This window comes from Solea solea, chromosome 7 (assembly GCF_958295425.1).
Source record: "Solea solea chromosome 7, fSolSol10.1, whole genome shotgun sequence".
Lineage (NCBI taxonomy): Eukaryota > Metazoa > Chordata > Actinopteri > Pleuronectiformes > Soleidae > Solea > Solea solea.
This window is the reverse complement of record NC_081140.1, coordinates 16,588,169-16,615,188: the sequence shown is the minus strand read 5'-3', so window position 1 is coordinate 16,615,188 and position 27,020 is coordinate 16,588,169. Positions and strand designations below refer to the sequence as shown.

The window sequence follows — 27,020 nt, the reverse complement described above, 5'->3', positions numbered from 1 at the left end:
TTGCCACTAGGTGGCGACTTCACTGGATGCAAAAATAACTGTTTGAATGGAAGTCTATGGAAAAAGTTCTCCGTCACTAGTTTCAGCTCTGTAAAATATGTTAGATAGACTATTTTGGCACGTATGAGTGGACTCCAGTGTGATTGACAACTGCTATTGTCCAATAGGAGCCTGCTGTGAACTGTGTTTGCAAAACATCCACATGGTGCCAGTTTAAAATGTTCAGAGAGAGAGAGAGAGAGAGTTCAGATTCTTATAGGTGATGTCACAATCAGGTGTCACTTGTGTTTGACATTACCATATATACAATTGCTACTTTTGTTATCATCTTAAAAAAATCTGCTAAAAGTCTCACTTGTTATGTTAGATTCCTGGGTACTTTCTTTGTTTCTGTTTTGTTTTGCAACAAAACAGATTGCAACATGCACAAGAAACATGCTGAGAGTGAAATCTAAGACATTTCCCTGAAATGAAAAGTACCCATGCATCACTGGAAGTTTTTTTTGACACCAAATGCACCCTCACTAAAGTTCAAATCATGTGTTGAGAACATTAAAACATGTGCTTTCCCCTCAGCTCATCCATTACTGGTCTTGTTTTTAATGTGGTAGATACACCTCATTGTTTTTACTCTTTTTCAGTTGAGTGCCATGTTGATCACCCGTGGTCTTTATGTAGGTAGAAAAACAGATAAAATACACACAAATAAGAAATCCACAAATTAAAAAAGAGCCTTACACTTGTAATGTCGTGCTGCAAATGAATGTGTGTGAATGTTTTTTATATGATTTAACCTTTTACCTTCATTGGCGGTGTTGCATATTTGTCATATTGTATGAGTGCTATATGTGGCAAGTATTGAGAAATCGGGATGTTTTGGCGTTTTGCTGCCAAACCAATGGAAAATTCCCAGATTCAGTTCATCAACTCCCACTGGTGACAATCAGCCAGTTGTTTCTGTAAACGCCCGGTGATTGTTAAACGGAGTAAGGACACATGTGTAATAAATGTTGGGAAATGTTATTTGTTGAGATCATGTTCATTTTTGCTTGGTTGTTATTAGCAACTGTATCAGCTGTTAAACACAACCATGAGTCTGCACTCATATTTGAGATCAGGGCGTGCTCTCAGATTGCATCAGATAGGGTCACATAGAGAGGAAGGAGCCTGTGAAGTGTCCTTGCTCAAGGACACTTGGGCTGGATGACGTTGGGTTTGTGGAAACTTGTTTTGCTTGAGTGGAAACACTGACGAGAGCAGCAGCCTCGCTGGAGTGAAGTCCCTCAAGTCGCACGACTGTGCACGGCAGCGAGGTTCCAGCATAAACTCAGCTTTTGGTTTTGGTTTATATTTTTAGATACAGTTGAGTTGTTTATCTGCTGTGTACTTTCTGCTACGGTTGTGAATCTAAAGCAACTATCGATGGAAAAAAAATTTATTTAATTAAATTATTTTCACCTTTTGTTTCACAATCAGTGTTTGAAGCTTTAAAGCTCCAGTGTGTAACTTTTAGGTGTGAAATTGAATATACTATCTATAACGTTGAATATTCAATTTAAGTTTAAATGCTACTTGTTGGACAAAGTGAGGCTTAAACACCATTAGCAGGAATGTCTGTGAATATCATCTAACAGCGTGTGGTCACACTGGGTCACGGCAGTATGAAGCCATTTAATTGTCTTTTGAACATGGACCTATTTCATTACTTTTATGTAGAATTTCATTAGTTAGAGGAGATCTAGAGAGAGCTGTTCAATTAGTGCTGCCTGGAAGGTGCATTATTGAATCTTATATTGTAAATATGTGAAATGAGGATGGCTGATGTTCTTGGCAAAACCGGTTAGTAGCCAGTTTATAATTTACAATATCTTATTTAAATATCTTTATGTTTCTGATTGTCAGTCATTAAAAATGTATCCGCTTAAAGACTTGAAAGGCAGAAGCGATAATCCTAGTTTCACAATTTTTGACATTTTAATTGTTTAATCGGTTGCAAAAATCACTTGATGATGTAGATAATCATGATTTGCAGCTGTAACAATAATATATAGTGACCAGACATTTTACCCGCTTAATGCTTAAAACAATGCCACACAAAGTACCAAAGGTTTAGTACACAACAAATAAACAAATATCCACATTTTGCAAGTGTGTCACTCTGATATATTTTCTTGGTTTCAAAATGTGATTGCAGCATGTGAGAGGAATTTACAGAAGACACCAGGGGGTGAGGAAGGGGTGAGGGGCAGTTGAAGTAGCCAGTCGACACATGTGCAAGAGGGGGCGGGGCTTAACAGGAAACGATGAGGTCATAGCAAAAGTGAGAGAAGAGGAAGGCAGGGTGGGAGGGGGAGGGAGTGAGGAGGAGGAGTGTCACTGTTTCAAGGATGAGCTCAGCTGCAAAGGCGTGGGCTGGTCTCTCTCTCTCTCTCTCTCCCTGCCTCCGTCCCTCTTCCTCTCACTCTCTTCACCCCGAGCTCTGCCTCTCAGCCTTGGTTTTGTTGTGACAGCGTGAACCGGCTGCTTCACTGGAATGAGCTAGATCAGCAGGGAGAGACGCCAGCTCTTGCTGACATGGTGGGAGACTTATTTTTCTGGAGCTTCTGCTGTCTCAGGCTGTGGAAAAGAGATAAGAAGGTGAGGCTGTTCTCCTGTGATGCTGCTGCTAATGATGATGATGATGTTGCTGCTGCTGATCTGGCTTCCCGGTGTCTTGTGAGTGATGAGCTGGTGAGGAGGCAGCTGGTCCCAAAAGGCTGCCGGTTGGGTTGAGATGGTTTGCCCGTCGCATTTGCAGATTCGTCTCTGTGTTTCCTTTAATTATAGAAGTGTAACTCAAGTGAAATCACAGATTTGTTCCTCATTTTCTGTCTGAGGAAAAACTGATGAGCCATGGCACGCGTGGCTATTTTTAGAGAGCATTCTTCCTCAGATAAACACAAGCTTCAACGTGTGCTATCACATACAGCTGCCATGTTTAATAACTGTGTCATTTTCCATGTCCATACATACAAGTCGCACTGTAAATCAAGGCCACATTTAACCATAGTGGAAGAAAGAGTCTCACAGAAGAGGCCGAATACAATAATAGCATTTCTAAAGCGGAGGCCTGTGTATGCTGTGGTACTGTATGTTTGAAGCAGAAGGGGGTTTCCATTCAAAGAGCATGAATGTGGCTTACTGTCTTGTCTCTCTCTCCCTCAGACTCTCACTCTAATTGTATTTGCCTAAATGATGTGTGCTGGAGCTGGGAAGTGTATAAGGGGTTTTTTTTTGGCAGCATCATGTCATTATTTTTGAGCTTCATCTTAGTCATGCATGTCATCTTTAAGCTTGAGGAGTTCCCTTTGACACATTCTGTCCTCATTCAATCTGAGCTCATTGTAGATCCCCCCCCACCCACCCCACCCCTTCTGTGAGGAGTATCAGGTGCCATGTGCACGTTTTTACTATGAGGTCATTTGAAAAAACACTTTCCTCATGTTGTCTGTGGACTCTGCAGGCGTCCTCACATGTGGATGTAGTTTCTGAGTGAAGGAAGTGAAAGAGTCCCTCACATCAAAGGTGAGGTTAAGGAGCATTTAGTGAAGAGGCAACAGCGGTGTTGATGATATGAGGTAATTGTGCTACATTTGGTTAGAGTGGAGTCACGGGGGTTTGAGTGGTGATAAATAGATGTGAAGGTAAAGGGTCAAGGCACCACATTCAAGGCAGGGTCGTGAAGAGGTCTTCCTCAATATAAACATATGTACCCTTTATGTTTATGACACAAATATTAAAAAAAAACATCTAATGATGTGACCTTTGTATGTTCTATAGGACTATACATTTGACATAAGATAAATAGTAAATAGACTATTTCCTTTAGTTATAGTAGTTGTTAAATACTTAATAATTAAATGTTTCTTAGTCCTAGTCTTAGTCTAAGCCCCAAAGATATTCAGTTGCATACACACACACACACACAAGTGTTGTTGTTTTAAAAAGGCAATCAGCAACAACTTTCCCACTTTGGTTTATGAGGTGCTAAGCTACGACATGTCATGAGTTTATGGCAGATCTATCTGCCGTCTGGTCCAATCATCAGATAAGACAGTTGTCTCTGTTTATCTGTCTTATAAAGAGCTACAAAGAAGATTTTCAGCTAAATGAAAACATCATGAGAAAATCCTAATATAATGTATAATATTTGATGTCTTAGATCTCAGCTCAGGAAAAAGTGCTGAGTGACTGGTTTGAAGGAATGTCACAAAACCCACCGACACTTGTCTGAAGTGTTTGGTGTTGCAGAAATCACTGCACAGTCATAAATTCCTCCAAATTGCTTAAAATTAAAATCTACAGCCAACTTTTAAGGCCACACGCGTAAATTGTTAAAAACAAATAAAGCTGAAGGGGCCTGACATGCCAGTACGTCAGTCTCTGTGTGTGATTATTGCTTTTTAGTTTTTCTGTGAGCACAGCACCACTGGCTTCAATTATTCATCGAGAACCCAGTAGTGAGCAATGGTTTTAACCCTTAAGTGTAAAGTATCTTTAAAAAAAGAAACCCTTCCCTTTGTCTTTTCTGTTCTGCGATCAAAAGACCCAGAGACTGCATTTCTGGAAGCTCTAAGAGTTTAGAGGAGATGTAGAAGGTCACAAAGAGCTGACAATGTTTCTACTGTAGGTGAGTTAGAAACAAGGGTAAACTCTGAATGTCCTCGGGATGCATTTTGGCCCCACTGTAGCAGCAGCAGCCAGAAATATACAAAGCAGTCATCGTCTACCATGGAGGAGATGATGTTTTATTGGACGTGTCCATATGAGAGAAGGATGTAACATGAGCTGGACCTCAGTGTCACACTTTAAGTGTTTTTAGATTAAAAATCTGGATATGATTGTCTTAAATTTCTTATTTAACTGGAGTCTAAGTCTAAGACCAAGGTCTCCTTCGGCCACGGTGAAGAAAGCATTGTTCTACGCTGGACCCTCATCGACCCACTCACCCTTCTCCCTGAGGGCGACATGTGCGTGCCTTGTGGTTTGCTGCGAGAAGAAATGACCACGATGTTGCTCAAGCAGCGAACACATGCAGTCACACATTCATGACCTTGATGAGCTAATGCACGAATCAAAAGACAAGAACTCCCAGAGGCTTGTAAGACACACATGCTGTGCTGAGCGGAGATAAAAAAAAAAAAATAATTCCGAAGCAGTGGTGCTTAAATTCACGTGGAGTGTCTTGAATTTTGTCTTTTGAAAGATTTACAGTAACATCATGTATCTGTCTCTCTGTCTTTATCGTTAACTCTTTGGAGAGGAAACATCTCCTAAACATCTCCTAAATTTGAGGGCAGCAGCTGTTGTCTTTCAGAGGTGTGTGTGTGTGTGTGTTGTCTGCATGACAAGCAAATGGCAGCGACCGTGTCAGGTTGTGCAGGGCCACACGCCCTTTTCATCTCCCTCCAGCTGTCCTCTTTTCCTGTCCTGACCATTTGTAGGCTGACACCTAACGTAACACATGCACTCACTCACTCACGGAGCCAAACTCTCAGCTCTGACATACATTAGACCCCCCTAATTTATGCATTTATTTATTTAAATTTTAAAGTCTCTGATTGTTATTTTTTTACTTTTACTTTTTTACTTTCTGAACCATTGTGTTTTCACTCACTGGCAATGTTTGACAGTAATTGTTTATGAGTTTGTTTGGAGCACAAATAAAGAAATTAAAATGGACATTAAGCCCCGCAGCTGCCTGTCTGGTTCCTCTGCCCATTACACAGCTGCTATATCTCTGTTTTCTTTCCTCCTGCTTTGTGTCTCCGTCTCTCTGCTGTGATCTTGTGTTGTCAGCTTGGCCATTAAAACAAACATGCAAGAGTCAAGAGGAGGGCGCTCTCGGCCCTAAATTAAAGCTGATTGCTTGCTATTGTTATTACAATTATTGACACTAAACCGTTGTCATTTTACTGTACAAACGGAAAGATTCAAACCTCAAATAAGTCAGAGTGTTGTATTTTGTATGTTCAAAAGCATCTTCTCCTCCTCGTATTTACCTGGAAGCAGCGAATTAATTACTCAAAAAGCTGTTAATTAATAAACTGGCACAGTGTCTTCCTCCCTGCAGCCTCACGGCTCTTAGCATCTGCTTATCTGTTGTGCAGCTGTAGTTTTGCCCAGGCGGGTGGGGCAGCAGACATATGGCCTTAAACAATGATTTTATTGAATCTTTCTTCTGATTCTCTTCCCTTTCCCCTCATTTTGTTTCGCTTTTATTGGCCATTGAGGCATGTGTCTGTTACGCTTTATTTTGCTCTAAGGGCTATGAAAGCTCCATGTCTGTATCCATGGCAAAATAAATAATATTATTAGATTTTCTGTAACAAATAACAAAGGAGATGCATCGAATACTCAAATTTAAGAAGCTGGAAACAAGTTTGATATTTTTCTTGAGAAATAACGAGCTGAAACAATTACTCGATTAATCGATTATTAATCGATTACTAAATTAATCGTCGACTATTTTGATAAACGATTAATCGGTTTGAACCTTTTTTCATTATTAAAACAAGTTTCAGCTTCTTAAATGTGAACATTTTCTTTGTTTCTTTGCTCCATATACCAAAGAAATCATTAAAACTCAATCATTTTTGCTTTGTGGACAAAACAAGACATTCAAGAATATCATCATTTCCAGGTTTGACAAACACTGATCGACATTTTTTTAACGTTTTCTGACATTTTATGGACCAAACGATTACTCGATTAATCGTGAAAATAATCGACAGATTCATCGATTATGAAAACAATCGTTAGTTGCGACTCTAGAAATAACCACAATCACCAGATTGTTAAAATAATAACGAGCTTGTGTTCTGTTGATTGACTGCTTGGTTATATGAATCATTTTAATGGCTGTAAATATATTGCATTACTAAGGAAATATAATGCGAGTACATGTGTTTTCTCTTTGGTTTTACATTAGCATTTAATTGATTATTGTTTATTGGGCAGTCCTGCATCCCCTGACCCTCCTCACAGTCGTTGTACACTGAATTAGCATTGCAGATTATTGCAGTTGAGATGCAGTCATGGGGACCTGCTGCTCCCTCCACATCTTTCTGCCACTCAAAGTATTAAGTGTAGCTCATGTTTAATCATAAAGACAATTAGGTGGGTTTGAGTGGGTGGGTCATTTGCATTAATGGCTCAAAATGTACCTTAAGGAGTTAAAAGGGTCAGTATTGATATGTGAAGGTGACGGCCACTAAATCTTCAGAGTCACAACAAGCAAGGACACAGATTTAATGAACAGCGGCACGAGTGTGGTATCTTTCCTCTCCTCCTGTTGGTCTGAAGAACACCCAGGCCTGAAACCTTCAGCAGGACCATTGTGTCCCCCGGTCTGCCAGTGTGATTAATCTACTCTCATTGCCCTCTTTGTTGTTCAGCCATAAGTCAAGTCTTTTTTTTTCTAAACTGCCTTAAGCCCTGGAAAGAGATCTGGCTGCGGTAAACTCAATCCCCCAGCTTCTAATTCTGTATTACCCTTGGCAACCAGACCTCACCCTACTATCATTCCACTTATTGAAGCCTCATGTTCACTGTTGTTCTGGTCACATCACAAATGCTGTTGGGTTACTGGTGCTTTCTCTCCACAACAGAGAGAACTTTATCTGACATCCATTTACACCACATTTTCATCACATTGTCACTCAGTGTGAGTTTCTCGGAAACAAGCGGGTTAAAAACTGGTTTTATGTGTTTTACAGGTCGCAGGTGAACAGAAATATCATCCTGAGTGCTTCAGCTGTCTGAACTGCAGGACGTTCATCGGTGATGGAGACACATACGCTCTGGTGGAGAGATCCAAACTCTACTGGTGAGGCCAAGTCACGACACAGTGTAGTATCATAGTGCAATATTAACTAAATCAAACCATATTGTAGAGGTACACCTTTTTTTGAATGAATGTAATTGAACTGCATAATGCTTTGTGTTGTATTTCCCTGTAACTTGTCCAACTCGTCCTTGTGTTTCTAGTTCTCTCTTCTGCCAAAATATAATCCAATTGACGTCCCTTTGAAGTTCAACAAAGACCACAAAGCAGACACTAAAGCTGCTGTTAACTGACACAATCTGAAATTTATATAGTTAATCTTTGACTTCAAAGGACTTGTTGAAATGAAAAATAAAATGTGGTAAAAAAAAAGTGTAAAATCAGAGCAATCACACTTTTGATGTGCACATACTGTATGAGTTTATTTGATTGGATTTTGGTGCATTTGGTCTCTTCTAAACTGGAGTTTTCAACCAGATGGATTGCAATAGAAATGTGTTGCAGAAAAACCTCTCAGGAAGAGTTATTTCAGAGCAGATCATGTGTGTTAACTTATAAACTGCAGTTACAGACTCTGTGACAATATCTCCATCAATAAAGCTGTAGATTCTAACCAGGAAGTTAATGATCATTATTAGTCTGTCAGGTCTTACTTCAGAGATTGGACTGTCCTTCAGAGATTGGATTGTCCAGGAGATGGGACGGTCCATAATCAATTACGATTATGGCACCAAATTATTATAAAAAACAAAAAATAAAAATAACAAAATAGGGGCTTTTATTCTGAAAATAACATTTTTAATGTTGTAACAGTGTCTGACTTCCTGTCCCGCTCATGATCTGGCAATGGCAGAAATAGAACACAGGCAATATACAGTAATTTATAGTTATTTTAAGGTAAATTCAAAAGGTTAATTGAAAATGTCATGATCAAAGCCACTTTTTTACGTGCGATAAATATTTTAGGTTCATATGGTTCTTAACTTGTGTAGCCCCAGAGTTGTGTTGTTATTATTATTATTATTATTATTATTATCGTTATTATTATTGTGACCACCTTAGGCTTTAAAACTGAGTTTATCGTAAATAACAAGCTGAAAAGGACAGAGACACAGCGTCCCCTGTCTTCTTCTCTGTGTCCTCTGTGATTTAGTCACATTTACTGAGAGGGAAGCAGAGAAGGAACTACACATAAATTGCTGTTAAGGACGGGGCGATATTTGCTTTGTGTTCAATAAAATGAAGCTCAGTGAGATTAGGTTTCAGCACTAATGTGTTTTAAAGTTATAAATCACCTCATAGTTGCTTCAGGAGTCAAGTTACCAGCATTCTCAGTGTTTTCGGGGGAAATAGTCATGTTTGTAAAAACAGAACTTGACTTATCAATGGTCATGGTGACTTTCGCTTCTGAACAATGAATGTACAGTTCTAAACCAACATCCTGTCAACAACATGTGATGCTGTGAAAACTGTTGTAACGAGAACACAACGTGTCTCTTTTGATTGCTTTGGTGCTTGTGGAGCCACGAAAACCTCACGTGGATTCACATTTTCTTTACTTGACTACCCCTGTTTTCCATGATGGCCCTCCTACATTCTGTCCACCATTCCCCCGCCTCACCTGTATCTCCTCTTCCTTTAGTGGTCACTGTTACTACCAGACCATCGTTACCCCGGTGCCAGACTCTCCATGCTCAAAAATCCCTCACACGGTCACACTGGTGTCCATCCCAGCCTCTGCCGAGGGCAACAATGGTCGCAGAGGGCGAGGTTTCTCTGTGGCCATCGATCAGCCACTGAGCCCGACCAACGGCTTCAACCCTGACCATGGACACACTGTCCGAGTCTCACAGTGAGTCTGCCTCACCTTGTTTCTCTCTCTTTCTGTGTGTAAATTGTCATGTTGTGTTTGTATGGGAGTAAGAAAGAGAGTGAGCAAAGGCGAGACTGAGGAGAAGAGAGAGGATTAAAAATGAAGGACTCATTTAAAATGTAAAGGAAAATCTAACTCGCTCACAGATATTCAAATCAGCTGAGAATGGTGATAAAGAATCATGTCTTACAAAGGTGCTTTGTCATTTATTATCTCCCTGTTCTTCTTCGTCATCCAGGGTGGACACAGACTGCATCAGCCCAGACGTGAAGAATTCCATCCATGTTGGAGATAAAATACTAGAAATCAATGGGACGCCCATTCACAATGTTCCTCTAGATGAGGTATTCACTACTCACACTGTCAGTGTTACTACTACTGTAAATGTGCAAATCAAACTGCAGTCCATTGACCTTAAGATACTTAAGTTAGGGGTGGGATTATGTACGATTCTGCTGTACACTGCATGACCAAAGCACTCAATAATAGAAGAACAATTTCAATTATCGTTAAGGTTAAAGTCATTACATGTTACGTGTGTGATTTGAAAATACTCATCCTAGTGGTTGATTTTAATGAGCCACAATGGGGAGACTCCATTCCATATTAATCTAGGTCCTCATGAGTCATAAAGATTAAATTTAGGATTCTTTATGTACCACAAAAATATGTTTCCTCACTGTGACACAAAATAACATATTTGTTTCTTACCAAATGTAGGAAAACTGATTTCACTCAACGACTTTAAAACATATTTTTTCTATTATTCCAAAAAATATTTTGCTCAACAATAGCAATGACATACAATTACATATAGCTGCTTGATTACTTGTAGTTTTTATATAATAATTATTTGTGTTTGAGTTTTTTCATGAAATAAAAATGAAAATGGGGGTGGAAAATAACACACAATTTGACAAATAATAATATATACCTGTTGACAAAGGTCTGCTTAATACTTTCATAGTTTTATCTAATACAAAATACTTATTTTAGACACCAACAGTAGATGAACAGGAAAAGTTAAAGTCATTTAATTCGCTGTGATCTACCTAGTATCCAGTTCCTGTGCTGCTAATGGTTTTGCTACAAGTGCAGCAGACTCAGTATTTCTCTGTGTGAAATGAAATATTTATTCATCCCGGAGACATTAAGCAGCAGAATAAATTTCTCATCGCAACACTCAACACTGAATAAACAGATACAATCTGAGTGTTAAAAAGCTTTACTTCATCCATTAGACTATTTATTCAGCTGGCCGAAAGCACTCAAGTTCTGATTTTATTTCCTCCTCCTCCTCCTCCTCCTCCTCCTCCTCCTCGTCCTCCAGATCGACCTGCTGATCCAGGAGACGAGTCGTCTGCTTCAGCTCACCATCGAACACGACCCTCACAGTCCGGGGCACGAGGGAGGCTCTTCAGAGGCTGAAGAACAACTGAACGACCCCCTGTCCTTCCCTCTGTCTGATGGACCCAGTCCCATCCTGCCCATCACTCAGCCCCCCAATTCAGACATCAGCAACCTCAGATCACGCATCATCACGTAAGAAACACGACTTAAAGTGTTTATAAGAAATAATGACATTACATCTAATCGTGAGACTGCAGATTGTAACAAATAGAGGACACCTCCCCTCACTCTTTCTTCTCCTTAGCACATCAGGCTAATGTGGCCTGAGTATACCAGAATGGATGTTATTCAGGTTTATTTGCTTCTCCTTAAAAGCTAGAAGTGCACACTGGCCGTTTTTCCTTTTCGGCTCCTGTAGAAACATGGTGCTACAAGATGCTGCCACTGTAAAGCAAGGCCCTTGCCTCAAGTACATAAAAAAGCCTTTTCTAAGTTTTATATTGCGTAGTATATTCAATTTCTGCCAATATTCTCCCCTTAATGTTACCCCTCCCCTAATGGCCTTTTTTTTTTTTAAATCTGTCAGCAACATATTTTTCATTGGACTAAATATGCAGATATTTTGTGACTTTCACACCTAAAACTTTTGTGTGTTTAATGGAAATGAAAAGTCAAAGGTTTGACCTTGTTATCTCCAATGAGTTTACTACAGTCAAGTAATTTAACCTTTTACATTGCTTAATATTGTATAGATTCAATATGTGAATATAAGTGATTATATTAAATTCTTCTCACCAAATTCTTAGCATTTACTCTTGTTGTGTTCAATAAAAATGTCCAAGGAAAGCCTCTAAAGTATTGAAGTATTGAAATAAGAATAGTACTGTAATAATCCTCTTCAGCGTTGTTGTTCCTTTCCTTCTCTTGTTTCTCCTGCTTTTCACCTTGCCTGTCTCCCTTTTCTCTTCACAGACGGAGCTGCAGCATTGATAAGTCTCCAGGCTCGAGCAACGCAGCGTCTCCCATCTCACAGAGGAAAGATATCAATCGATCAGAATCACTCCGTGTCGTTTCAAACCGAACGCACCGCATCTTCCGCCCATCGGACCTCATCCACGGAGAGGTGCTGGGAAAGGGCTGCTTCGGACAAGCCATTAAGGTAAAATAAGGGCAGACACACTTTATTGTGCAGCATTCAATGTCGTCATACTGAAAATAGCCAGAAGATGGCAGCATTGTGGTGAATTCCTTGGAGGTAAATGTTGGTGGTTTTAGCAAATCATGTACCTTTCAGAATGTCCATGATGACATTCAGTAGGTTAAATATCAATGTCTTAGCCAAATGTTTATGGTAAATATTTGCATTTCATGAATGTTTCCCAGCTGATTGCTCAACTTGAATTGCTTACATCAATGTGTGTGTTTACAGGTGACGCACAGGGAGACAGGGGAGGTGATGGTGATGAAGGAGTTGATTCGCTTTGATGATGAGACACAGAAAACTTTCCTGAAAGAGGTAAGAGGAAGAGGAAAATAGCAGATGTTGCATTACTGAGGACGCAATTAAGTTCTCCAAAAGTAGCACCTGGACGTATATTTCTTGAAGATGTCCTTGAATCCAAGACACTTAAAACTATAACTATAACCATGGGTGAAGGAGAATCTACACAAACGAATCATATAATGTATTTTTAAATATATTGATTCTGTTTTGATATATAAAAAGTTTCTTCCACTGCGAGAATATTTTAAAAAGAACTCAAACAGGTCAACCAGAGCAGGCTCTAGTGAAGATTGCACTTTCTTCTTTAGGTATTGTCCTTTGTAGCATCTCAAACCTGGAACACAACAGTTCTGCATGCATAATCTGCACAATTGTCTGTTATTGCTGTTATGTTTTATTCCTATTTATTAAGGGCCATAGACCTGTCCAAGGGAAAACAATATGAAAATTTGTCTTTGGCTATAATCTTATAATCTATTTACATTTTTGTTTTCTTAAATAAATCGACTTCAAATTAAATGAGAACCATATTTTCTTTTTGTTGTATTTCGTTTTTACTGAACAAAATATAGGTTCAAATATCTGGACCAAGAGGGAAAAATCTTTTTCCCTGACAAGGATCTAGATTGTGGTTTATTAAGTATCTCTGTATCTCTGTATCTCTAAAAAATATTTTTTTAAAATACAGACACATCTGTTTAACCTCCCTCACAAAGTGTCAACTTCCTCCTGCCCTTCCATTAATTTGATAAGATAACATAGGGTGACTCATGTACTGAAGTTTAAAGTAGAGCTTTAGTCGAGGTTAGACTCACTGACTCAAGATAAAAACCTTCTGATTTAATTGTTCTCCTTTGACTGTGATTATGTACAGTATGTGTGAGGGTTTTGTTATTCTGTGCTAACTATCTTGGTTTGTAATTGGTGTGGATGACGCCACAGTAAAAGAAGGAGTCCATAAAATAAAACTTAACTACAATAAAGTGTGATTACTGCTCCTTCTGGCAGTTTGTTTGCTGGTGGTCCAGGTCTCTTGATCTTGTTCAGTGCTTCACTGCCTCCCTGGTGAAAATTAGACTGGAATGTACCAAGCATTTCAAACTAAGACATCATTAGACTTGGAATGGTAGTAATTCAGATTTATGTGTGTGCATAACACTGATGTGCCTCCTCCTCCTCCTCCTCCTCCACATAGGGGAGTATTTTATGAGGTGTCAGAGAAATGCTCATAGCAGCACATGTAAACTATTAAAGAAGTAAAAAACTGTAGAACTTACTAAAACAAATCTGATTTGCAGAATATTACAGTAACAAAAGAACTCATCATGGGACAAAACTTTTGTTTTAGTGGAGATTAAACTATTGGAGTCTAAAGTGGCAGAGATTCTGTATTCATGCAGATATCTAATTATAATAATAATTATTATTTATTCAATCTGAATGCTTAATAGAAACATAGGTGACCTAAAATCCTGTTTCACAGCAGCTATTTAAAGTGAAAACACAAGTGTTACTGAACTACAATCTATATCTAAATAGAACAGGTCTTGATTACTTTAATTAACAACACCTGTGTTGTTAATTCAATTCCTGTGGACCTTTTTCACAGCGGCCATTTTGAACTAAACTGAAACATCGTTAAGGTTATGAGTTACACCTGTGGCTCTTCCTGCTAAAACATGTGTATATGCTGAAAAATCAGTGTGGCTTGTACAATTCTGTCTAACTAAAAACTCTCAGGTTTTATTTGAATTCTCGACTCGAATTGGTATCATTTAAAATTATTTTATGAACCCAATATTATGACTTTCTTGCCAAGAGTTAGATTAATGCCACTCTAATGGTTGCATAGTTACTGAAGCTAAACTAAAGCTAAACTAAGATAAGACAAAGTGATTGAAAGATTCCCACATATTGAACTTTTCATTTAAAGGTTATTTCACCCAAAGCTCATAAATTCATACACTTTTCAACATTAATGTTCAACCCAGTCTGTGGTGTCGTTTTATTGATTTGTAAGTAGAAAGCACAACAATAATGAGCAGAGAAGTAATAATAGATTAAGATTCAACAGTAATTCAGTGGTTGTCACTTTTCAAAACTAGATAAAATGCTGTGACATCTCTGCTGTGAGTCATGATGTCAGGCTGTGTCTCCTAAATACTTTCTCTCTGCTCTGTTTCTGCAGGTGAAGGTCATGCGTTGCCTGGATCACCCTAATGTACTCAAGTTCATCGGAGTCCTCTACAAGGACAAGAGACTCAACTTCATCGCAGAGTACATCAAAGGAGGCACCCTGAGAGAAATCATCAAGAAAATGGTGAGAGTGGAGTACATGGCCCACAGAAACATGACTATTTCCTGCTATGTGCATTGTCAATAGGTTTGTTTTCCATCAGACTGTCCCCATGTGCATTGGAAACACAGAAAATTAAAAGAATCTTTAAAAACTGTAAGGCTTTAAGTTTTATATGCAAAAAAGATGGTGTATTGTGAAAGGTAAAAGTCCCATAGAAACAGATTTAACAAATAAATGACACTTGAAAATAACGTAGATTAACTAGATAACCATAACATCTCTTGAAACAGTGCAAGAAGCAAATATTACTACTTTTGTAGTTTTTGAACCGGCCACTGTGTTTAAACTGGAAAAACTCAAAAAGTTGGTTTGGAACCTGAAAAGTTAGTTCTCAGCTGGTTCTTCCTCACAAACCCTGACATCACCAGTGGGCGTGTCATATTCTGAAGACGAGTGGGAAGTAGAGGAAGTATGGAGATTTGCGTTGTGTTTACTTCCGCCTGAGTAACACAGAGTAATGTCCTTCTACTTTGGTTCCTATTAAACTGGTGTGAGCGATAGCTGGTCCGCATGTGGATTTAAACACATCAATGCTTATTTTCTTTGACAGATTTAATTAGATTTTGTTTTGTTCCCTCACAGGACAGCAACTATCCCTGGAACCAGCGGGTCAGTATTGCCAAGGACATCGCTGCTGGGATGGTGAGTACAAATGAATGAATGAATATGCATGTACACACTCAAAGCATTATACTACATAACACATTCATTTGCACACACACACAAACCAATTACAAGTTTGGATTCTCAGTACACAGAATCATGCAGATTGGTGCCACAGCCACAATGTAATTGCAGGATTAGGTCATGGCTTCCCAATGTTTTCCACTGATAGAAGAACAATGATGATTATCGTGCATGACTGGATTATTGTATTTACAGCACCAGCTTCTTGAGATAAAACAAGTCAGGATTGTTTCTCTTGGCATGTGTTTGAGATTACCACTGAAGGCTTAATTCTGCATTTTTTTGTCCTTTCTCCTCCTTTCTCTCTCTCCTGTGCTTCCTGTCACTCAGTCATATCTGCATTCCATGAACATAATCCACCGGGACCTGAACTCACACAACTGTCTCGTCCGAGAGGTAAGAACATGTATAGTCCTGCAAGTACGTATGTTTGTGGACATACCTGTGCACGTGCAGCATGTTTTCTTTGAGGATTTAGAACAGTGCACCTGTCATTTGTTGGATGATGCAAGAATAAAGGAGAGCTTTGTTAGCCCTTGCTGTAAGAGTTAACTAAGCCTTCTTACAACATGGTCCACACAGCAGCAGCGACTTAGTCCACTCAACCAGAAAGATCATGAAATAAAGTTTGTATTGTACAACTCACATCTGAAGTTTTCTCCTTTCTATGATATCAGAATCTTAGTAGATTCTCATATCTAGATTTCAAACTTAAAAAAAAAAAAAAAAAAAAAGAAGCATTTCATTGCTACATACACTGCTAATTTGAATCTTGTAGTAACAGCTAGAATGTGCACGTGGAGCATAACATTTTATTTTTTATGATTAATTTTCTTTGTGTAGGATAACACAGTGGTGGTTGCAGACTTTGGCCTGGCCCGGCTCATGATCGACGACAAGCACGAGGAGAAGTTGTCGCAGGGTAAACTGCCAGGTCTGAAGAAGCCCGACCGCAGGAAGAGGTACACGGTGGTGGGAAATCCGTACTGGATGGCTCCTGAGATGATTCACGGTATGAGCTATTGGAACACTCATGCCACTGCAGATTTATTCCATTATACACATTCACTTGTTAACATATAAAAAGAAATACTGTCACTGCAGTGCTACAGTTGTTGATCATGTGTTGCATTCCCCGTAAATTCATTGTTGTTCCATTTGTACTTTTCAGGGAAGAGCTATGATGAGAGAGTAGACATCTTCTCTTTTGGCATTATGCTCTGTGAGGTAAGAGTTCCTAGAGATGTACTTGACTGAATGTTTTTATGATTTTTATTTTTAATGTTTTAAAGCATTACTCGTCACTTGATATGAAAACCCTAAAGTGTGTTCTGCACTCGTGCTGAATAAAGCCAAAATTCAGCCATTTTTTTGAAGGTTTTGAGTTAAACGGTTCATTTCCAGTTAATTTCACAAGTATAAATTTCCATGTGTATCTGGAGGGGAAGTGTGGTCGGTTTTTTGGCCGCGCCTCAGACCATCCACAGATTGGTTCAGTCACTGGAAAGCCATAGATGGACTGGATCTGTCAGAAAATAGTGCGGTGATTAGAGAGAGCAGAAAAGCAAAGTAGTCTTCTTGTGGTTTTTGACAGACAGACAAACAGCGATTATGGTCTCATGGGGACTATGAGCTTCAGTTTGAAAGGTTTACTGGTTTTCACAGGATGCCGTACACTCTGTCAGACCTCCACCTTTAACTCTTTTTTTCTCACCCTCTAGATAATTGGCAGGGTGAACGCAGACCCAGACTACCTCCCCAGGGCGATGGACTTTGGACTAAATGTGTCTGGTTTCCTGGAGCACTTTTGTCCCCCAGATTGTCCCCCTGCCTTCTTCCCCATGGCTGCTGTGTGCTGTGACCTCGATGCAGACAAACGGTCAGACATCACAATAGATTCACACAAAAATATTTACTGAACCTCAAGAGAAAGTTTATCTTTTTTAAACATTAGATCTTTTTTTTCTAAGGTCAGGGAAATCTGTTTTTTTCGAGCCCAATATACTCTGGTCACTTTATTAAGTACACAGGACACCTAATAAAGTAGGAAGTAAGTAGGAAGGCCACCCAGTGTGGTTCTCCTCTGCTGTATCTCATCTGCTTCAAGGTTGCATACTTGGTTGTAACACATTATTATTATCGGAGCTACTGTTGCAATTAATATCTGGCATTAACAAAGCATTTTTCCAGAGAACTGTAAATCTTCTCACTAGAGACGGTTGTGTGTGAAAATCCCAGTAGATCGCCATTTTCTAAAAAGAAAACTCAGACCAGCCTATCATGCCACGTTCAAAGTCACTGAAAGCACATTTATCTCCCCATTCTGATACTCATTTTAAACTTCAGCAGGTCGTCGTCATCGTGTCTAAATCCGTAATACATTGAGTTGCTGCCATGTGATTGGCTGAAGAGTAATTTGCGTGAGCAAGCAGTGGAATAGATATAGCTTATAAAGTGACCAGTGAGCGAAATTTAAATCAGTTTGTGGTTCTTAATCTGATTTATTGAGTTGATTTAATTAATAAATACAAAATATCTGCTTTCTTATTCCATAGCCCTGCTTTCACCAAGCTGGAGGAGTGGCTGGAGAACCTTAAGATGCACTTGGACATTGGTCTCCCCGTAGTGTCTGAACTGGACGTTCTGCACAAGGCCTTCTGGGACAACCACAGCATCAGGCGCCCTGAAAACGGCCTTCACACCCACCCTGAGCAGCTGGAGTAGCACTGAACACAACAGGAGGCGCGGGAAGGTAGAACTCGTCCCACCAGTGCAGCGACTGCCTGCGTCAGGTGGTGCAGTGATTGGAGGAGTCGTGTGAATGCCCCTCCATGTTTGACGCGGGCTCAGAATGGCTCAGGCTTACTGAACAGACTCAGGGGGAAAATGTGGATGTGAAAAGCCACACACACACACACACACTAGCATTCATTCAAATCAAGAGACGCGAACCATGATAGCCTGTTTCTGCGGCACTCAATGCTACAGTGAACATGTCATGCCATCACACCCAACTTTAAAACCATGACTCAAGCTTCTGAATCATGCAGATTTAACTTAGGCGATCACGCCATTCAAGAATACTTGCTGTAGTGAACTGTAGTGTGTAAATCCTCGTGGTCAAAGCAAACCTTCCGCTTGCTCACTCTGGGCCTCTAATTGTGCACTATGTGTTTGCAGGTGTTTCTGTGTGAGTTTTTTTTTTTTTTGGTTTGGATCCTAAAACTGAATTTATGAAAAATGTGACGGAGACAGGGCCTGTGTGTCGAGATGAGATACTTCTGTCGTCCACTTGTGCAAGTCAAACACAATCTTTCAGCTTTAAACAGCTCATTGAAGAGTGCATGGGTGTAAAAACTGCTGCCAGGTTAGATCCTGCTTCTGCATTGTGTCCATCTGACCTCAGGCTTACTTGTCCTTGCAGCTCTGCTCCACTCCCTCATTCATTGTATAGCACTGACTTTACACTGAGATACACATTATCGGCATACATTCGGTACTTTGTCTAATTTTAAGAGCAGTTAGTGTCACACGTCAACATTCACATAGCACCGTGTATTTGTATCAGTGTACATAGCTAGCAACATTGTAAATGTTTTAAATACTGTAAATGTACAGACATATTTTATATATGCGACATTGCCATATTTTTATTGCCTGGTGAGTTGAAATTGAGGAGAGTCGTAATTTGAGAGCAGGCCACAGACGTTTAGCATCAGAGATAAGAGGAATCTCATCACCATATTCCTTGATCATCTCGCCATCATTGAATTAATATTTCCTGGCATTATTCAGCCTTGTTATACTGGATTATCTGATGGACCCTTTGCACAGCAGCCATTTGACATGTTTTGCCAGAGAAGCAGAGGTTTTATGATAGATTTAAACACTTCTCATTCACTTTGAATGGAGCAGCATCTCTGCTGACTCTTTCCAAGCGTCGTCTCAAGCATCAGCCAATCAAATCTTGTTATTCCATTATTCCAGTACAGGCTCTAGCCAAGGGATTGTGACTAATTAATAGATGAGATAAAAAAATAATTGATATGAAAACCATAAAAAAGGAGCTAAAACATGGGATTTTTTGATCCTGATTAAGTACAGTTTTAGATTGAATTTAGTGATTAACACTGCACTGTTCAAACTGAGCTCTCCGACAAGGTTGTTCTCTCAGTTTAACAATGTTTTTTGTCAGGTATAGTGGACCCAACAATGGCAGATATGGACAACATAGCATCACCCTCACTTTTAGAAACACTAGCAACTCTTGTTACATAGTAGGCTATGACAGACACTGTTCCGTTAACCTCCAGCACCATGTCATGTCCATCCACCATGATGTGTTAATGATCACATTAACGATGTGATCCGCCCAGTTCACGTCAAAGTGTGGACAGTGTGACAGTGAAACAGCAAGCACCCTGAATCTGAGTAAGCTGAAACTCAGCTATTAATCACAGCTGTGATTCTCCTACTGCAGCCTGTAATGGCTGCTGTGCAAAGAGCCCCGTATATCGGTGTCAGAACAAGGTTTATTAATTAACCAAATTTGCATATTATGTTCAACTCAGATTATGTGATATATTTCTGAAGGCAATAGATTTGTCATTAATTGTTCACTTTCATCTCATGTGCTGCACTGTAGTTCGGGAGTGGGGATAATATCCATGGTACTGTGTCATCATGTCAGCTGTCTGTCCACATATCTGTCTCTCTTCCTCTCTCTTCCTGTGGATGACCCACACTTTTGTTTATATGTAAAAGCTACCTGTAAATATCACTGTGCATATCTGTACGTCAGTTTGCCTGTATTGCATAAATATGTGCACTCCCCCAGAAATAATCTCTTCCGTTGGTCAAAATCTCTCTCTTGCACCTTCTAACATGAGATTTCTGTCTTTAATCTGTTAGTTTCTTTCTTTCTTCCTGTCTTCCTGTAAGAAAACAAAGAATGGAAAAAAAAAAGTCATCAGATGAAGCCAGGCTAAAAATGAAACAAGGAAAAAAAAAACACAGCATTTCTTTTTTATATACATACATATATAGATATATATGTATCCTCTGAGATCTTTTTGTATAGATTTGAGTACTTTAATTTGCACTATATTACCAAATGGCTGGTTGAAGCCATGCTTATTAATTTCCTCTCTTGGGCTACTTGTGATAAGGAAATAAATTACGTCAGTTCAGGTTGAAACATATGAATGCAAGACACTGATGGAGCCTTTAAAAATGGGATCTGGGGAATTCATCCTCTTGATAGCAAACTGGATCATGTGAGGAGTTATCTATTTTGTGCACGGTTCAGCTTTTTAAAAAAACTGCATGTTTGATCCCTCTGCGAGGTTTAGTTTATACATCAGTGGAAATATTGATTATATTTTCCATGTTAAAGTCGGAATTCTCCTAAGAAACAGGGTTTTGCCATCTTTGCTACCAGGAGGATATGAAGCCCCAGCTCTGCCTGCTGCCTACAGACTGGTCCTTTGTGAACGATGTTGTGCGTCGTTTGTGACCGCTTGGTTTTACGTGTGATGCCCCCGGAGGCTGCAGCTTCTGCTGGTCACTTTTCATAATAGAGCACTTAACCTGGCGGCCTGTCTCACCTTCTCCTCACTCTCTTTTGGCTCAGGGCCGTAACTTTCTGGAGCTTACTTCACAATCCAGCAGCTTTATAGGAAATCAGCACGTAACACTAACAGAATAAGAAAGTCAGCATGCAAACTTCTGTTTAAAGTATAGGCTGATAACACACGACACGCTTCTGTGAAACAGTCCCCTCTTGGTTGATGTGTTCGTCCGTGGGCATGCACTGTACATGAGTGGCTTTGCCATGTTTCTGTCTCCATCCCTGTTTGAGCCACGTCGAGCATGTTACATGCACGTCTGTGAGGACGCATTGATGGTCAACAAGAATGCTTCAGCAGCACCTTTTTGCAAAGGATCATTACCTCTGAACAATGCTGTGCCTTTGTTGTAAGCTAGCCTTGCCAACGACTCTAAAAACATAAACCCATTTTCCTTTTTTTCTTCTTCTAAAGGTATCATAAGTGATAGCCTGATTCACGTGTGGATTGAACATTATTGCTGATGCTATGTTGTACTGGATTTCATCTTGTTCTGTATCATATTTATATTCTCCAGATCTAAATTGTCAGTTTTGATATTTTAATATTATATATTAGATTTGTCTTTTTTTTTTCTTTCTTTTTTTTTGGTCTTATTTAAGTTTTTTTACACAAGCTGTGAAAACAATTCTGCACTTTAATCCTGAACATGTACATTTAGACTCTGAGGAGGCAACTGTTTTGTTTTGTTTTCCTTTTGTCACAGCTAAAATAAAACTGTTGCTCCTTAAACAAACCAAAGACTCACTGTTTGTTCATTTTCCCCAGCACATAAAGAGAAAAAGTACAATAGCTGCAACAATGTGTGAGTTTACATTAGAAGAACGCAACTATAAAACAGAACGTTGGTGTTTACAAGTCAACCACCAGAGGTCGCTGCCTGCCTCTGCTTCTTTTTAATGATGAAGGAAGAAATACTGTACAACCAAAGGACTCTGATTTTTCAACCTTGAATATCATTTATACACCACTATCACACACACTCTAGTAAATGCCTGTGGTGGAAGACGAATTCACTTCTTCACCCAACTAACAATTGAGTAAAGTAGAGTAAATGCACATTACGTTTATGAATAGAAAAATCAACTGTAATCTGTTATTTGATTATTTTTGCACCATGACTGTGTAAGCCTAATTTCTAATCTCGTGGCGCTCTGCAATATTTCCAGGTAAATAAGTGTATAAGCATTATATGAAGATACTGTATTTGTTGATTTCTTAATTTGCTTATTAATTTGTTTATTTGCCGTACATGTAATTGACCCTGCTCTCATTACATCCACGTGCGAATGTTGTCATTTCGACTCAGCTGCTGCAGCTGCGGGTGTCTCGTGACGTCATCGGCCTGCCAGGCAGGGGCGGGGAGGGACGGAGGCCCGTCAGTCCGGGACGGGTTGCCAGTTTAGACGGCTTTCCGCCAAATTTGCATCCTTCAGTCTTCACATGGCGGGTAAAAAAAAAAAATAGAAATTGAGAGGGTCGTCTACAGCGACAATAAGACGGTGTGTGTTGATGCAATGTTTCCCAAATACGAACCCGTGAATGGAAATGCTCGAAAACGGCGTTACCAGTCTATTTTAAGCTGCACCCAAAATTAGTCCTACGCATTTTCAAATTAAATGTCGCTGACACTGTTTAATGATACTGCAGTGTTTCCCCTGAAACCCTCATATCACAGACAAATACAGACGCTTGGTGTCTGCAGATGTTGCCTGAGAATTTTCACAATAAAGTTCAATACAACGGTCATTAATTAACCCTTTTCATTACATTTATAGGCTAAAAAAGGGGGAAACAAAGACTTACTGCAAAAGCTACTAGTTTTGTGAGTGAGTGAATAAAACTTGGCAACACGGTCGTACAGCGACATACAAACAAACAGGTTTACGTCTTTTCTTCTGGGGGACTTTCATTCATTTAGACAGTTTAAAGAAAGCGGTATCAATCACCAACATTTAATATTCGCCCTAAACTTAACCAGCTCCTCAGTTCTACTGGTTACTACGCACACACACACACACACGTGCACTCACACATGCACGCGCGCACTCACACACGCGCAGAGGGGGGACGGGTTAGTCCGGTCAAACACTCCACGCAGTCTGTCATTTCACCGCAGTTGTTTGCAGATTGAGGGAGGAAATTAAGGAAATACCGAAGGAGCAGGAGCAGAAGACGAAGAAGAAGAAGGAGCTGGACGCAGCCTCTGGCGTTTCAACTGAAACTTAAAAAGCGATGGAAAATTCGTCCAGCCACCGGTTTCGGTCCGTAGCGTTTAACCACGGTGAGTGAGTGAGTGAGTGAGTCATGATCTCATCTGATACAGAGTGTGTGGTGTTGTTACTCAGGTGATGCTCGTGTTATGTCTTAAATTACCTCTCACAGTGAACGCGTCTGCCTTTAAATTCGCTCTGTCAGAACACTCAACGGAGCATCTGTCCTGTTATCGAGCAAAAATAAGACCCTTTCAATCCAGGATTATGAGAGGACAGGTTTTGTTATGGATGTAGAGGAATTACACACTGATTCAGTTGAATGAAATTCCCTGAACAGCCTGTTAGTGTGAACTCCACACGGGGCACAGTAGCAGCAGTAGTAGCTGCACACCGTAATTCTGCAGTTATGCTAGAATGGTACCAAGACTGGCCACATTCAACTATTTCTGGACCTGGATAGAGATGTAGCTGCTGGGTTGAAACATTTTGAGGGTTATATAAGTTGATTTTAAGTATGTGTTTATGTGTATCATACACAGTGGCGTGTACAGACATTTGGAAGGGCAGGGGCAACATTTAAAAAGGGCACCTACTGCACACTGGTGGGGCAGGCACCACTAGTATGTACATTTCTGCATTGTCACACACCTGTGTATACATATATACACAATATTATATAGGGACATCCTTTACATCACTTTCTATCACCGAGATTGGCACTTCATAATGGCACCCTTTTTTGTTTGGAAGGACACTTTTTGCATCACTTTCCTCCACCAGCTCCATTAGAAACGATCCATTTTTTAAATTCATATTTTGCTTTAGAAGCCACATATGAATGGCCACCACCAGGGCCCTCATGTTTTTACCACTCTAAAAGGGCAGTGTAGTGTGTGGTGCACTTTTTTTTGTGTCAGGCTACAGATGCTTTTGTGACACTACACAAGACGACTGTTTCTTCTCTGCAGACATTTCCACAGCAGAGAGTACATATAGCAACTTATGTAATTGAGCTCTGAGTGCCTACACATTAAAAGATACGTTTCCCCCTCCATAATGAGAGGAGTGTGAACGCTGGCAAGTACGTGACATCATCCGGAGAATGTCAGCAGCTGATTGGCCATCGCATCGACACGATGGGCGTGCACTGGGCATGATTGACCCTCGTCTATCATGCCCATTGCACTGCTCGCGTCTTTGTGCGACAAATTTGCTTCTGTGTCTGGTGTGAACATAGTATTAGGGCACCAGGAGGAGACTGCCCCCCTGCCCCCCACTTGTGCATGCCGCTGATAACATAGTACAGGCATGTGTACATACATGGATATGTATTATATACAATACTTCTTTCCCTTTCCTCCTCTGGAGGATAGCTTTATTTTGGGGGAAAAATGTATGTCATGCACTTTTAAATATTCTTCTTCCAACCGTGCCTAGTTCAGTCACTGCTGTGTTATTGTTTATCATTGTCTATGCTGTTTGTATTTGTGTGTAACCAATTAAACAGTTAAATGTATGTTAGGGCTGCAGCATAGATGAGCAGTGGCATGCACAGACATTTAGAAGGGCAGGGAGCGAAAATTAAAAGTGCACCTACTGTGCACTGGTGGGGCAGGCGCCATTAGTACGCTTAAGGCAGGAATGTCCAAGTCTGACCTTGGGGACTGAATTTCATGGGGGGCACCCATAGGAAAGGGAGCTGCAAGGGCATCTTATAGGACACTGCATCACTTTTCTCCACTAGAAAGGCAATCCTTTTATAAAAAAAAATAAACATATGAATGGCAGCCTGTAGGGCACTTCCTCTATACAATTGAGGGCACTGCAACGCAATGCATTTTTGTCCTCCCCATGTGCAGGGTAATGTAGATTAGGCCTGTGTATTGGTAAGAATCTGGTGATATACATATCCCGATACAGGGGTGACAAAACAATCCATTGCGATATTCTAATTAAGGCAATAGATTGCATTAATTCCCTCCAAAACTGTCTGTTTTTAGAAAAATGTTCAATGGTAAAAATAGTAATGTTTTGCAGAACCAATATACACTTTTCTTTGTCAATTGACAGGAGTAGGAGGGAATGAAATGGCCAAACCTGCTGCAAAACTAGCAGTCAGAGGCTTGAATATAACACAAATCCATTATCAATGATATTTCCATATCAACACAGCTCTTCAAAGAATCAATGCAGTTTTTCACTATGAAGTATTGTGATATTTTTAGTGTATTAATATTTTCTAACACCGCCGGCAGAGGTCTGCGTTACATCCCTCACAGACGAGCATCAGCTCATCTGCTTACTTATTTACTCTCCTGCAGCTGTCAAACAAGCAAGTCTGGCTCAGTGAATTGTGTTAAGGAACACTATGCCACTATGCCTTGAAGATGTAGAGTCACTGCTTTGTAAATCCCTCTTCATACTGAACAATTTCCATTTGACAGTTTGCAGTAACACGTTGTAAATCAGTTGATTAATAATTTGGTCAATAAAACACAAAAAAACTGTGAAGAAAATCATCATCACAATCTTGTTTTGCCTGATCAGCCCCAGAATATTGAATTTATTGTAATTTAGAACAAGAAAAGTTGTATTTGCTCATACTTGTGAAGTTGAAACCATCATCATTTTGGTAGAATTAGCTAAAGCTGGACACGCCCAGTATTAGGTAGTATTCCGTTAAAAATGTAACTAGCAAATATAGTATTTTATTTACTATATTTATTTCATAAAAGCAGAAGAAAGTATCACTAAAATGTGTTGTTTTTCAAAGATGTTTGACAGGTTCTGCATGAAGTCGTATTATATAGTCTCAGTTACACTGAAACATCTGGCTTGTTAAAACTCCTGTCCCGTGGTGAACACAGAGGGAGAGTGTGTTGGAAACAAAGACAGAGCAGAGAAAGTGGAAGATTATGAGTGCACGTGCACAGTCTACACTGCAGATAGCAGACAGAGATAGCGCTTGCATTTTTTGATGATGTTTTACACTGAATATCACATTAGACGATTGTATTTGATTATAAACGAAAGCCAAATTTGAGAAGGAATTTGAATACTCTAATATCTGTGCTAGGAGTCTCTAATCTGACAATGTCCATATACAGTTGGAATTGACCTAAATATGATATTAAATTGCCAGTATACTCTGTACATAGGGGCAGACCTTCTTTAAATCCATTTTTTGCTGAAACTGCATGGCCAAAGATTCACCTCTAGTTCATTTTTGTTAAACCATCTCAGATTTTACATCTTGGTGTTAAGTTCAAATGTTAGTTTTTCCACATCTGCTCACTGGAGGCCTTTCCACATGATATTTTCTGCAGCACCATTGACACTTGTCAGAGGTGATATAACACCTTGCTTGCATGCACAACATTGAGGATGAAATTCCTCATGTAACTTCTGTTTCAAACTGAAATAAATTTTTAGCTGCAGATGGAACTTAGACCTGCTTTATTTATAGCCCATAACCCACTTAACAAATTAAGCAAGTCTAGTCGCTGGCATTAGACCAGGCTCCCTCAAAAAACAAAGTGTTACTGTGAAAGGCTGCCAGCAGGGAAGTGGATAATGAGG

General features: G+C 39.7%; 1 protein-coding gene across 3 annotated transcripts in view; it reads left to right on the top strand.

Annotated features, from left to right (window-relative positions):
- Nucleotides 1-21,975, top strand: part of limk1a (LIM domain kinase 1a) — a 45,351-nt gene extending 23,376 nt beyond the window's left edge. For 2 of the 3 annotated variants that reach the window (XM_058634043.1, XM_058634042.1), the window contains 13 exons: nt 7,758-7,867; nt 9,468-9,677; nt 9,937-10,042; nt 11,029-11,240; nt 12,021-12,207; nt 12,478-12,564; nt 14,741-14,872; nt 15,494-15,553; nt 15,929-15,994; nt 16,442-16,610; nt 16,770-16,825; nt 17,320-17,477; nt 18,154-21,975. In XM_058634043.1, the coding sequence (XP_058490026.1) occupies nt 7,758-7,867; nt 9,468-9,677; nt 9,937-10,042; nt 11,029-11,240; nt 12,021-12,207; nt 12,478-12,564; nt 14,741-14,872; nt 15,494-15,553; nt 15,929-15,994; nt 16,442-16,610; nt 16,770-16,825; nt 17,320-17,477; nt 18,154-18,322 (1,722 nt within the window). In that variant the 3' untranslated portion in view covers nt 18,323-21,975. Of the gene's footprint in view, nt 1-2,421; nt 2,638-7,757; nt 7,868-9,467; nt 9,678-9,936; nt 10,043-11,028; nt 11,241-12,020; nt 12,208-12,477; nt 12,565-14,740; nt 14,873-15,493; nt 15,554-15,928; nt 15,995-16,441; nt 16,611-16,769; nt 16,826-17,319; nt 17,478-18,153 lie in introns of those variants that run through there. The other variant, XM_058634044.1, reaches the window with a different exon arrangement.
- The last annotated feature ends 5,045 nt before the right edge of the window (nt 21,976-27,020 follow it).